General features: G+C 33.8%; 1 protein-coding gene and 1 pseudogene across 1 annotated transcript; one reads left to right on the top strand and one right to left on the bottom strand.

The window, feature by feature from the left end:
* The first annotated feature begins 4,023 nt into the window (after positions 1-4,023).
* On the top strand, positions 4,024-7,810 carry LOC147917506 (olfactory receptor 11H6-like; annotated as a pseudogene).
* Positions 7,811-13,384: 5,574 nt separating this feature from the next.
* Positions 13,385-14,425, bottom strand: LOC101391542 (olfactory receptor 4K15-like). Its single transcript, XM_004421338.1, has one exon. The coding sequence runs from the start codon at positions 14,357-14,359 to the stop codon at positions 13,385-13,387; it is 975 nt and encodes a 324-aa protein (XP_004421395.1). The 5' UTR covers positions 14,360-14,425.
* Between the last annotated feature and the right edge of the window lie 820 nt (positions 14,426-15,245).

The following is a 15,245-nucleotide window of genomic DNA, read 5'->3' as shown; positions in this document are numbered from 1 at the left end:
TCCTTGCATTCCTTTTCCTGTGACTTGTTTCAGAATATGATCTCAAGGAAGATGTTGGAGTCAATTTGGAACTTACATCATAAACTTTCCTTTTGTCAAGGATTATACTCCTACCTTGATGACTGTCTAATTGAGGCAAATGTGTATATGTTTTTTTTTTTTTTTTTAAACAGGGCTTGTTTTTGTTTTTTGTATTTTTTTAATTTTTATTTATTTATTTTTTTCCCCCAAAGCCTCAGTAGATAGTTGTATGTCATAGTTGCACATCCTTCTAGTTGCTGTATGTGGGACGTGGCCTCAGCATGGCCAGAGAAGCGGTGCGTCAGTGCGCGCCTGGGATCCGAACCCGGGCCGCCAGCAATGGAGCGCACGCACTCAACCACTAAGCCATGGGGCCGGCCCAAATGTGTATATGTTTGTTAAGATTTTGTAGTAATTTATAATGGCAGTGTTAAGTCTGATAATGGGTACCATCTCATAGTATACTGCTCAAAAATTCTATTTTCCTCATTTAACACTGTTGGTGCAACTGTTTTTCCTCCCAAAATTTAACTTTTTATGAAGTCAATGACCGTTAATTTGTTCTAGTCTAACTTCTGAGTTCTGAGTCTTTCATTAAAAGTCTTTCTTATACCGCATCATAAAAATATATGTGCATTTTTTTGTATTTTGGTATATTTTTTTAAGTTCATCTCATTCATTGATCTGGGTGATTTATATCTATGTATAGTAAGAGGTGAAGTCATAATTAAATTTTTTAATATTTTTTATTTAATAAGTTATCTTTCCTCATTTGAATTGAAACTAACCTTTATCAGAATCTGAACTCTCCAAAATTGAGTATTTTTCTATACAATATACTGTCCCTTTGGTGAACTAATTAAAAGAATTTGTACTATAGTTTTAGTTAATTTAGCTTTAAATGTAATTTTTGTATATGATAAGTTAAATCTTACCTCATTATTCTACTTTTTCAAAATACGTATCTAATTTTGAGAATTATTTCAAACAAGATTTTAAAATCTCTTTGTCAAATTTCAAACCTCTACACCAATTTCTCTTCCACAATCTGAGTGGGATTTGTCTAACTTGCTTTGAATTTGCATATTGACTTGTGTAAAATTTTTACCCTTAATGCTAAATAATCAATCCATTGATGAACATGATATGTCTCTTCTTTATCTGCTTTTTTCACATACTGTGTAAGGATTCATTATTTTCTTCATGGTGCTCATACTTATCTTGCAAAGTTTATTTCTAGATGATTTTGAATTTATGTTGCTATTGAAAATGAAATAATTTCTCCGCAATAGTTTACAAATTATCGCGTGCTTAAAAGGAAGATTGTATTACCTGCATGTTTTGTAACTAGAATTATCTTATGTTTTAGTCGATTCTCTTGTTCTTGGTAGACAATCATTTCTTCAGTGAGTAATCAACATTTCTCTCCTTCTTTCTAATATTCATATTTGTATAGTATTATCTTTATCCATTTCATCGATGTGGATAGGTACAGTGATGATGATTGCATCAATTGGCTTTTCTCAAATTATGTTTTCAAAAAAATTACCTGTAAATATCAGCAACTTGGTTTTTATTTTCTTATTCATATTATATGTTGCCCCTTGGTTGGCTTTATATGCCTCCTTCGTTCTTGGATTTTAATTTTTTCATTGCATAGGAAAAAGAGCTATGGTGTATTGCATAATGGTTCTTAAATGTTTCTTTAGAGGTGGCATATTTAAATTTTTCTTATACTTGATTGGGCAAACCAAGTTACATTGCATAGTCTAACATCTGCAAGACACGGAAATATAATCCTTTTATAGGAAAGGCAATGAGTCACTTGGAACAATAACTCTATTTACCATATGGCCGTATTTTTTTGTTCTTGATTTTAATTGGAATGCTTTTTGTGCTTTACTACTAAAATATGATTTCACCAATTATTTCTGGTAAAGAGATTCTTTACCAAGTTAAGAAATTTTCTTCCATTCATGGTTTATTTTATCAAGAATGAATGTTCAATTGTATCTATCGCTATTTCTACATCTATCAAGACGTTCCTATGTTTTTTCTCTATTAATTAATGAATATAATAAATTATATTCATATATTGTATTAACATATGATACAATGTTGGATACTTCTTAAATTAAAGTAATAAATCATACTTGATCATATTCAATTATTTTGAAATATTCTATTCTAGAATATGAGTTATTATTATATTTAGAATCTTTGTGACTCTGCTTAACATACCTAAATTCTCAATAATTTGGAAATCATTACATAAATTTTTGTTTATACATAATATATTAGTGCTATAGTATGGATCATTAAAATATATTAACAAAGTGGTTCACTATATGCAAAATTTTATAAATGTCTTTCCTATTTTAAATATTTTACTTATAGCTAGAGAAGGTATCACTGAATGTGGTGGTGGTGGTGACCTGGGGTGGGGCAAACAAGTTAGAGTGAAGAAGATGAATAGTCTAAAACATAAGAAAGGAGGTTTTTTTTTTTTTTTTTTTTTTTTGTGTGGGGAAGTTTAGCTGTGAGCTAACATCTGTTGCCAATTCTCCTCTTTTTACTAAGGAAAATTGGCCCTGGGCTAACATCCGTGCCCGTCTTCCTGTACTTTATATGTGCAATGCCTGCCACAGCATGGCTTGATAAGCAGTGCATAGGTCCATGCCCAAGATCCAAATCTGCGAACCCCAAACCCCGGCTCACTGAAGCGGAGCTCGTGAACTTAACCACTATGACACCAGGCCAGCCCTTAGAAAGGAGTTTTAATATGGTTAAATACATGGCCTCCTAATCTTTGTGTTAACCTATATTCCAGAGACTTTTCTACAAGCTTGGAACCAAGGCTTATTGTGAGAGTTTCAACTTTCCCTTTATCACCAGAGAGAAAATTACTTTCAATAGTAGTTAAAACAGTAAACTTATACATCCACCAATCATTTTGTTTTTATTTCTCTCATTATTCCAAGTGAAAAGTCCTTGAACTGGAATAAGCAATATGTAAGAATCTGAAATAAATTCCAGCATAATTTCCAGAATAGGAAACAAGGTTCAATAGGACCACTGTGTTATAAATTCCCTCTCTAAAGAGCTGCTGTCCAAAGAGCCTTTACAGAAGGTAAAAGAGCTCAACGTTTTAATTGTTCATTTGATTCTATCTAGATCATGAGACTATGATTCTCTTTGCAACTAAGTTGCCTTTACAGTTTCTGTAAGAAAGAGAGCTACAGAAGGCAAGTTCACAGTATCCATGACTGATTTCTTAATTCCATAATGTTCTTGATCCTAAAAGCCTTCTCAGCAGTTCACATGAATTCCCACGATAATGCACAGAACACTATTACACTTAGTTTTTCTGAGGTCTGAGACTAGAGTTTGCACTCTGATGTGGAAGACGACATTCGATCATACAGATTTCTACGATACCCACCTTGTATCTTCAGGTAACGTAAATGTCACATGACTCCGAGCTCCCCTATTTTCTTCTTCCACCCGTCTCTAGTTTTATATTCTACCACTTTGTATGTGAATTATAAAAGTATTCCTTCTCCAGGATAAAAGCCAGGATTTTTTTTTGAGAACTTAAAAAAAATAGTTACTTCAAAAATTTACTAGATCTTTTAAAGAGGCTTGCTAGTTCTCCCTTTGTATTCCCACCTTATATGAAGGTGATCATACCCTCAGTCAGGGAAAATTCCAGAAAATGAAAGTGGATACACCTTCTTTCAATGTAACTTGAAGTGATATATTGCCTATCCCTGTTACTATCTGTTACTTTCAGAGGCTAGGAGACAAGGGCATTTTATTAGTGTGTGAGATTGCAAAATCTGAGGACAGTCTTTGTGAGCATAAGTGACTGACATACCTTTATAAATGATACATATTTCATTTTAATATCTATTAATGTATTTTAAATCAAATGTAATCTTAACAAAAATCATCATCACATTGTGTAGGAGTTGAGCTTGATGTGTAGGACGTTAGATTGACATGAAGGGCAATGTTATTATTGAACTTGGTTCCTTAAATTTCTTGGTAAAATATGGCAGATTGTCAGCGACTCTTTTTACGTTCAGAGACATTGATTAATGTTAACCTGCTTTTCTGTCATGTTGTTTGTCTTCTACTTATTGATTTGCAGTACTTCTTTGGATAATCTGGATGCTATTCTTTATTTGGAATTATTTTGGCATTTCTTTTCCCATTATTTATGGCATCTTTCATTTTTCAGAAGTTTTTTAAATACAATTAAAATTATGTTAATCTCTTTAATTTGGTTTTCTATGCCTTCTTTAATAAAGTTTCTCATTGGTAATACCAATCAATCTTCTCCTTTATGAATTTCTATATTTTTCTATTTATTCTTTATTTTAAAGTTTTGCTGTGCACATTCTAGTTTTTAGCTCAATCTGGAAAATATTTTTGTATATGTCAAAGACGAGGGTTATTTATTATATGAGCAGCTTTTTAAAATTTATTTTCTTTTTAAGAAAGACTAATAAGTATTTTACACATCAGTTTTTCAAATTGAAAATATTTATAAAAATCCATTCAATATTTGTAATAAATAATGAAATATAGATTTTGCTTTCATATGTAATCAGTTACAGTGGAGAAATAAAATAAGAAGGAAGAGGTAGATAGAAAGTTGTAGGAGGAGGACGGAGAAAGAACTTGATTGAATAGAAGGAGGCTAGACACCAGGCCGATGCTATATGAAATCTGGAGAAGATATATTACAGTTGAATAAATTATAGACATGGTAAGAATTACGAAAGTGTTTACATACACACAGAAAGAAACCAAATGAAACAGAGAGAAATATGTAGATAGCAAGATATTTAGAGTCATATTGACAAATATATAGGAATTATTAGAATTAATGAAAAAATGTGAAGTGAGAAAATCCAAAGTCAATGGCAAAGCAATAGAGAATTATTGAGGGCTTATGTGGGCTGCGATTGTGTAAAATTGCCATTTATTCAATCTAGGGTATCAGTCTGGGTAGTTGTCTGTGATTACTTTCAGACTGGGATGAAATGAATGGCTTACAAAAATTCTCCCTAAGTATAAATCCACTGCTTTTAAAATTTCAAGGCTTATTTTTTTAAATAAACTTTTTTTTTAAAAAAGGATTTATTTCCATGAATTTAAAGAGTTTGAATATATGTGAACTCTTGATTAAGGTTTTAGGACTATGGACTAATTCTTTTTTTTTCTTTCTTTCTTTGCTCTTCATTTCCAAACTGATTGTTCTACTTTATAGTATATTTTTTCCAACTTCATTGACATATGATTGACAAAGAAAAATTATATACATTTAAGGGAACAATGAGATGATTTTATATACTTACACATAGTAAAATAATTACCACAAACTAATTATCATGCCTTCACCTCACATAGTTATTCTTTTTTTGTTTCTTTGTTTCAGTTATAAGATTAATAAATTCTAGAGATTTAATGTACAGAGTGGTGGCAATAGTTAATAAAAATGAGGAGTTACTTTTTCTGTACATTTTTTGCAAATTGTTTTAATGTTTGCCTTAGTTGGATGCTTCTATCTACTTTTCCAATAAGTTTATTGTGTTTATTGTGAGATTACCCATCGTGCAACCTGAAAAACTCCATTTAATAATCAAAAAAAAATGAGAGTGAATAATTAAATAATATCTTAGTATTATTATGAAAACAGTTTTGACTTCAATACCATAAAAAATTTTCAAAGATCAGCAGTAGTCCCTGGACCACATTTTGAGAACCACTGTTCTAGAATATCAGCTTTGGGCACTTGTCCTTTTCCACGTAAAACAACTGAGAGTTGACAACTTACCCTCCATACCAGTCACACGTTATTGAAAAGCCTCATTAAATATTATCCTCTATCTCTCATATTTATATTAATTTTTTGAAGGGCTCAAAGATAATGATAATTGTAAGCACTACTATTTCAAAGAATTTGAATTACAGTGTTAGAGAACCAAGTTAGGCAGAATATTATCAGACAATATTTGTCATTAGATCTGAAATTTTAAAAGTGGGATTTTCTCCCTATAGAGTTGTGAACAGGACACGTACTCATTTTCCTGGACAGCCTTTATTGATTTAAGTTCAATGATCAAGACCTCTTTGACGTTCTATGCAGAATCCCACGTACTGTAATGTGGTGACCATTTAAAAAATTACATACGTATAGTGTTTTTGAGTGTATTTTCACTGAAAGAAGGAATTAAAATGTGAAAAGTTATAATAAATTTTCATTTTAATATTGACTTATAACCTATTCTAAAAAGGATAGAAGAATATTTCCCATAACCTCACACAATAAATCTAAAATCAATTATCTTACATACTGTATTAAAATCTATTGGCTATTGTCCTCAAATCAGCTTGATATATTTCTGTCACAAAAAGGGCAAAGAATATGGAACATCATTCTCTTTAATATCTTTGTGTGTCACAAACACTGAGTTATCTCCTGCCTGTCTTCATTCAGTCCTCATTCATTCACTGCTTGACCCGACATTGCACGTCCTTGTATACAGTGCTTATTGTCTATACCAACTTTGATGGTAAACCACAGGATGACAGGAAGGTGACTGTTAACTTTGTATTTATTATATCCAGAATAGGACTATGAATATCTAAAAATCATGGAAATAGCACTGCATGAGTCATGGCATTTTGTTATTTACAGACATGCAGAATGATGTGACCCTAAGCAAGGCATCTGCCCTAATGAGTAATACTATGTAAGACCACTTCTAATATGGAAATCTGTTTTTTTGCAGCTTTAAAAACGGACAAATATTACAGCATAAATAATTGCTCTAGCTCTGTGAGTACATTCATCCTTTTAGGCTTTCCTTATACCTGAGAAATTCAGATCCTCCTCTTTTCAATCTTCTCTCAGACATATATTCTGACACTAACTGGAAACTTGTGCATTATCTGTGCCGTAAGGTGGGACTATCAACTACAAACTCCAATGTACATCCTGCTGGCCAGTTTTCCTTCCTAGAGATCTGGTTTATCACCTCCACTGTCCCTAACATGCTAGCCAACTTTCTCTCATGAGAACAACACCATCTCTGTCTCTGCTTGCTTCCTTCAGTCCTACTTCTTCTCCATGGGCACCACTGAGACCTTCTTCTGTCTGCCATGGCCTTTGACAGGTACCTTGCTATCTGCAGGCCTCTGCACTACCCCACTGTCATGACAGTTCAACGTTGCATCAGAATGGGAGCCGGCTGCTGGGTGTGTGGCTTCTCATACTTTCTCTTGCCTGTTTACCTAATCTCTCAGCTCGCATTTTGTTGTCTCAATAAGATTGATCACTTCCTATGTGACCCAGATCTTCTTATAAAGCTATCTTGTTTGCCAGCTCCTGACACTGAGACGATCCATGCCATCTTTAAACTAGTCATCATTTTTACCACTTTCCTCTTCATTACCAGCTCCTACATCTTGATGATTAAAGCTGTGCTCAGGGTGCCAGACCTCAGCAGAGGGCTGGCATAATATCTTCTCCACTTGTGGCTCCTATCTGGCCGTGGTGTCCTTGTTCTATGGCTCTATCATGGTTGTATATGTGAGCCCAACAGCAGGCAATCCAGCTGAGACTCAGAAAATTGTGAATTTGTTCTATTCTGTGATCAACCCACTTTTCAACCCCTTGACTTATACTCCCCGGAATAAGGGCATGAGGGTGGATCTGAGAAAGTTATTCATGATTGTGGGATTTATTCAGCGGTGTGGAGGAAAGCTTTGAATACTGTTCACAACTAAAATAATATAAGAAAAATAAATAGTTAAAAGATTGATATTTAATTGTATTAACTGAATTAGGAAAATATTTTTGAGGGGGGAGGAGAAATGTATTTAAGGTAATAAAATGTATATAAAACTAACTGTATCTATCTCTTCATTTTTTATTATTAGAAAAAAATTTGTATTGAGTAAAATTTTTCAAATTTAAATAAAAATAATGAAAGGTAAAATGTTCTGTCATCTTGCTGACAGATTTAATACTAGTTAACATTTTGCTGCCAATATCAAATGCACATGCATACACACAATCTGTCCTATATTTTACATTTATTACAAAAATTTTCTCTGATAAGTCAAATGTTATGTACGCTTAATTAACAAAACAACATTTAAATGTTAATTCTTGTGTCGATATTAAAAACATGAAGAGATGTATTCACTTTCTTATGAAAGTTGATTTATCATAATTGTATTTCTTCTCACTTTCTCACCAAGACTTAGTGACAATACTTAGTATTTAGATCCAGAATGTTGCCATTGAAAGTTTTCCAATAGGTATTTACTTCTAAGAATAGTTTTTGAAAAGAGCTGTATTTAGGATGAACATTGCATTGCCTTTTTCTGATATGCCATCTTTGCCTACTGTAGGTTAGAATGTAATGGCCAGTAACTCCCAGTTACTTTTGCAATTACAGAAATTAGAATTGCCTCTGCCAGTTATCTCAAGAATACTAGTGTCTCATACTCTCAACCAGAATTTTCTTCATCCTACAAAAAAACCCTTTACCCAGTAACAGTTACTCTCCACTCTTCCTTCTCTAAAGTCCTGGCAACCACTTTCTGTTTCTGTGTTTTTGCCTGTTCTGGACATCATATAAATGGAATCATACAATATGCGGCCTTTAGAGATTGGCTTCTCTCATTTAGTATAATGTTTATGAGGGTTCATTTATAGTATAGCATGTATTAGTTCTTCATTCCTTTTTATGGCTGAATAACATTCCATTGTATGGATATACCATATTTTATTTATCCACTCACCAGTTGATGGACATTTAAATTGTTTCCATTTTGTGTTATGAATAATGCTGCTATGAACAGTTAAGGACAAGCTTTTATGTGAACATGTTTTCGCTTCGCTAGGGTATATCCCCAGGAGTAGATTTGCTGGGTCGTATGTTAACTTTATATTTAACATTCTAAGGAACTGTCAGACTGTTTTCCAAAGAGGTTCCACCATTTTTATCTCACACTGGCCACGTATGTAACATGGATTTCAATTCTCTGTATCCTCACCAACACTTGTTATTTTCTGCATCTTTGACTTTAGCCATCCTAGTAGGTGTGAATTGGTATCTTATTGTGGTTTTCATTAGCATTTTCTCTAATGACTAATTGTGTTCATCATCTTTTCAAGTGTTGATTGGCCATTTTTATGTCTTAGCTGGAGAAATATATGTTTAAATCCTTTGATCATTTTTAAATTGGGTTATTTGTCTTTTTATTGTTGAGTTGTAGAAGGTATTAATATATATTGGACGTTAAGTCCCTTATTAGATATATAATTCGCAAATATTTTCTTCCAGTTTGTAAGCTGCCTTTTTACTTTCTTGAATGCTCTTTGAAGTTTTGAATTTTGAAGAAGTTCAGTTTATCCACTTTTTTTGGTCACTTGTGCTTTTGGTGTCATATATGAGAAACCATTGCATAATGCAAGGTCACAAAAGTTACTTCTATGGGTATTTATATTATTATTTTTCAGTGAAGATGACTTTTTCAACTTTTGAATTCATTTGATTATTTTAACAGGAATTTGTTAAGACAAGAATCATATGCAAGTTCTAAATAACTATTTTGAAATACAAGCTCCCCAAATACTTTTTGGCACATTCAAATGTGTCACACAGTTTCTAAGGCTGTATGAGTCACTGCATAATCATTTATTTCTTCTTTTGTAGTCTTGGTATTCATGAATAGATTGTCTCATATCACACATTTTCAATAAGAACCTATTTGATTATTTCCTTGAGATGATCAAATCTTGATCTAATCTTTTTAAAGTAAATTATTCACATAATTTATTATCAAATAATACCTCTCAGAGACACTTGAAGCATTACTTCAGTGTAGGAGTAAAGAATAAGAAATACATTGTAAAAAAAATAAAGAACAGAAAAATAGCAAATTATGGAATATGGAGTAAAAGAAAGGATAGAGTTAATAAAATTATTATAATAAGTATAATACCATATACTAATAACATTTTCTTTAAATATATTATAAAGAAAACAAGAGATGTGTAGAAAAAGGCTCAGTGTGTCTGTACTGTTGGTAATGTTTTCAAAGCTTTTGTGGATTTGGCTGTATGTAGCAAATTGAAAAGAGTATCTCCAGTATTTCTAGGCTGTAACTCTGAGCCAGCAATATGCTTATTGCTTGTTCCACTCTATTTTATTGAATCTTCCCAACCATTTATAATTTCACTAAAGTTAGAGAAATCCAGCAACCTTCTCAAGGCGACACAGGTAGAAAGTGGTGGAATGGGGACTGGAACCAGGAACTGAATCTAGAACCAAATTCTTAAACACGACATAACATTGCCCCTTCCCCCAACTCGTTGGAATTAAGAACTTTGTTTTAAAATTTCCTTTAAATTGTTACAGAAAATATCAGTTAGGTAATAGTTGTAGAAAAGATGTAGCTAAATTCCAGAAGTAATTCTTTTTCTTTTTTTTCTTTTTGACCTAAATCCCATCAGTGTTGAATTTAGGAATAGCAATTTACTACAACTATTCCATAGGTCAGAGTAAACTGGCTTCATTATTCAGTACTGAGAGGAATCTCATAATGTCATCAGTTATTTACCCGAAAGTAGAGTCAAGTTGTCTCCTGAACAGCAGATATCCTTTCCCCCTTCTTTCCTCCCTACACAAAGTCACTGGGATCCATATTTCTCTTTTCTACCTCAGCTGCCATGTCAACACTTCCCTGTCCTTTCTTTCTCTCAGTTTTATGATATGCCCCAATACCTTCAGATATGATATAATATGACAAAATATGATGTAACATGAAATGACATGATACAATATAATTTTTATTTAATTAAGAAAAGGCAAATGTTGATTGAACGCATAATTTCAGAGGCTCTAGTATCCTTTCATAGCAGAAAAAACATATCGAGCAAGTTTATACAGTTATGAAGTGGAAGATGGTTAAGATAAATAAAACTTAGTTACATATCCCCAAAACTCCTTCTCCTGATAAAAAGTTCTATCCACAAAAGAGTAAGTTAGGACTATACTAAAATAGTTTCTTGTTTCCTCAGACTCATGCTACAAAATGTAGAGGCAGAGTAGGATAGCAGTTGAGAGAATACCATTGACAACCATACTGTCTGAACTCAAATTCCTGCTCTGCTGCCACTAGCTGTGTGACTTTTGGCAAGTTGTTTCATCTCTCTGTGCTTCAATCTCCTCCTTTGTAAAAGGGGAGATAATCATACCTACCTCATTTTGAGAGGATTAAATGTGTTAATGTATGTAAGGGACTTAGACCGGGACTTAGAACAGTCACTCACGCATGTTTGAGTCTGTATAAGTACTGTTATGATGATTGCCATCAGCAAAAATGAAGTCAGGCCCACAGAAACGTAAATTCCAGGGCTAACTGGTTTTTATAATACTCACAACAGTCATGACATTCTTCCTCCTTTCTTTTGTATGTTCTTAATAACTGGCTTATCTTGTATCTGTGCACATTACTGTGGCTTTGTTTTTTTATCATTGAATGTACAACAATACATTGTATCGGTTGTACTGTGTTCTTGCTGTATGACTGACTGCAAGGAACTCAAGTACCCTCTTGAGTTTAAGTCTTCATCTTCTAAGCTTTTTCGATATTATGAGTAGGAAAGAGGTACGAGAGGGTGAGCAGAGAATCACATTTTCTGCAGAGGTTGCAGCCTACTTCACACTAGGCAGAAGTGCATGCTAAAAGTGTGCCATTCTGGACCAGCAATAAACCAAAAAAGCAAATACAACACCCACCTGGACACGAAATCCACTAGCCACTTTCTAACTGTATAAACCTGCTCAATATCCTTACCCCTTCTGAACCTTATTTTTATCATGTATAAAACGAACAGAACAAATATCTCATAGAAATGTTTGAAAGCTTAAAAGAGGTGTAAAATTCTTGCTACATGTCTTGTTGTATAGTGTCTATTAAGTTGTAATTAGTGCTAGCAGCACAATGATATATCATTTAGTTTTTACACAAAAGTAGAACAGTGTGTAAAAGTAATGTAGAATTCTGGGAGTCTTGTATTTTTGTAAAAGTTTGAATACATACATAAACATTCGTGCACATCTGTTTTAATTTTCATTTTGTTATATCCATAATAAATTGGCTTCTTTATTTTCTTTTGCTCAGATGTGAAATTTGGTAACAGTAATTATAGAATCCGTTTAGGAACCTCTAAAGAGAGGAGGCTAGACAATAATTAACATTATAAGAGATTGTGAAATTAGAACATAGTAGAAAAATATAGGAAAAATTTTGAATACAATAAAAGAGGAAAAACCTAAAATAACCTGCAGTGTAGAAGCCTAAAAAGTCTTGGTCTTATAAGTGGTTATGGAGGGGTAAGTTTCTGACTATCCTAAAGGCCTTGAAATAGGCTTCTGTCATTTTCTGGACCTGCATTAGAAAATTTAAAAAACAATATTAACTGAATAAAAAGTCCCTAGAAAAAATGATAATTTCTACCAGATATTGATATGAAAAACTACCCTATCTGAGAAGTTTGGAATCGTGAAGACCTAGGGAGAGAGAGAATGTTTTATACTAAAATTCAGGCTCCCATCACCATAACGACAGGTAGAGAATTATAACTCATCTCTTAAATTCCTCAGACTATTTTACCAGTATTAACAGTAATTAACATAACCAAATACAAAACACACTGGTGAATAAATTTATTCAGTGAGTTGCTTTCCATGAAAAATATATATTAAGCAGCCATATTGAAGAATGATTTGTGAAAGCATTGAGTATAAATGCCTTCTGCTGGATAGCCATGCCATTTTACATTTTACTATACCATTAACACCAATCATAGAATTGTCTTCACGTGCTGTCAGTTACATAGTACAGTGTGGAATGTGTTCTTATCTAGGTATATGATATATGCAAATAGGTCTATTATCTCTATGGTATAGAGCTATATCTATTATTAATCCAAAATTGGCATTTGGGCAGTACTATTTAAAGAGGTAGAGGTTCAGTTTATTAACCATTTATAAGTAAATGCCATTTCCGAATATCTTCAAAGCTTGTATCTTAAAAAAGATTTATATAAAAAAATAAAAAGTAGGAAACAGAAACAAAAATAAAAGACGCAATAAAGGAAGAGAATATGAAAATCAGTAAGGCTCATCCTATGGCGTTTTATTATCATCATTACTCTTAAATTCAAGTTTCTCAACTCTTCCCAGTAGTTAAAATGATTTGCTTTAACATTACAGTGATTCCATTTGTAAATGTCTAGAGACAAGGCTGTACTGGTAACAGGTCGGTAAGTTTACTTTGTTTCCAGGAAAAGAATATTTCTTATGACGGCAGAAATCTGGCCAGGCTTCAGATACCTACTCTTCAGTTTCAACATAGCTGTTTTCACTTCTTTGTTCCTTAGAGTGTAGATAACTGGGTTTAAAATGGGAGTAAAGATGGTGTAGAGCACAGCAAGGACTTTATCAACTGAATAACCACTGAAAGGCCACACATAGATGAAGATGCATGGTCCAAAGAATAGTGTGACCACTGTGATGTGAGCAGTCAATGTGGAACGGGCCTTTGCCATGCCAGCAGAGGAGCGATTCCTGACTGTGATAAGTATCACAGTGTAGGAGACAACCAAGAGGAGGAAGGAACTCATGGAAAGAAAGCCACTGTCTGCAACTATTAGTAGGCTGACAACATAAGTGTCTATACAGGCCAGCTTGGTCACTAGAGGGAGGTCACAGAAAAAACTATCTACCTGATTTGGACCACAAAAAGGCAAGTTAACAGCAAATGCCAACTGGCTAGTAGTATGGATGAAGCCAACACACCATGGGACGAGGACCAGAGTAACGCACACACGCCAGTTCATGATTGTCAGGTAGTGGAGCGGTTTGCATATAGCAACATAACGGTCATAAGCCATAGATACAAGAAGCACCATTTCACCACCAGCAAATAAATGAACAAAGAAAATCTGGGCCAGACAGGCTTCAAAAGAAATAGTTTTGTGCTCAACCAGAAAGTCTGCAATCATTTTTGGGGTGGCAAAAGAGGCAACACATATATCTATAAAAGAGAGGTTTGCAAGCAAAAAGTACATGGAGGTATGAAGGCGGGAATCTGAGGTCACAGTGAGGATGATGAGAAAGTTGCCCAGTAGTATTGCTAGGTAGAATACTGAAAATATGACAAATAAGAAAGATTGGAGTTCTTGGGAATTAGAGAGTCCCAGCAACACAAATTCGGTCACTGGAGATTGATTTGTTTCAGTCATTGACTTTGGAAGGGATTTGTCTTCAGTTACCTGAAGAGGAGAGAAACAGAAATCAATGAATGAACTGAGTATGGGTTCAATTTTCCAATTCTGCCTAGGTTTAGGGATTCTAGTTTCTACTCAAACATATGTGTTGGATTTTCAGGCATGCCTAAATACAGACAGTACTCAATAAAAATAGACAAATAGAGCCAGAATGGGACATTGAACCAAAACTCTTCAGTTGGGAGGTTGGTGGAGAGAATTTTGACCAATTGATTCTGTTAAAAAAGAGGCAGCAGGCCCAAAATATAGTTATTTGCCCCCCATGACAGCAAACCAAGATTTAATTGCAGTTTCAGCCCCTCATTGAAACATGACCTTAAAAACAATCTAAAATTTCCTGATCAACACTAGTGAAGTAATCTGCATGATAAAAACTTTGCTGTTTTCTTCCCCCCAAAATAACATGACCTGGCCTGAAACAATCTTTCCTTTTCTTTTGTTAGTAAATTCCTTGCAAAGGAAGTAATAACAAGCGAATATCTTAAAAGCTGCTTTGACATCACAGAAATCCTATAGCATAATCTACAGAAGCAAAATCCGTCTTTTTTTTTTTATTTTTTTTTATTTTTTGCCCCCAAAGCCCCAGTAGATAGTTGTATGTCACAGCTGCACACCCTTCTAGTTGCTGTATGTGGGACTCGGCCTCAGGATGGACAGAGAAGTGGTGCCTCGATGCACGCCCGGGATCCGAACCCGGGCTGCCAGCATCGCAGCGCGCGCACTTAACCACCAAGCCACAGGGCCGGCCCAAATCCGTCATTTTTAATTCAATAAAGTAAGAACTCTTAACAAGAGAAAATTTCGTGAACAGCTACCAGAAGAAAATAGATTTTCAAGAAAG

Source organism: Ceratotherium simum, chromosome 3 (assembly GCF_057802395.1).
Source record: "Ceratotherium simum simum isolate JZ-2026a chromosome 3, ASM5780239v1, whole genome shotgun sequence".
Taxonomy (NCBI): Eukaryota; Metazoa; Chordata; class Mammalia; order Perissodactyla; family Rhinocerotidae; genus Ceratotherium; species Ceratotherium simum.
The sequence above is the reverse complement of the archived record's forward strand: the minus strand, read 5'-3'. Positions and strand labels throughout refer to the sequence as shown.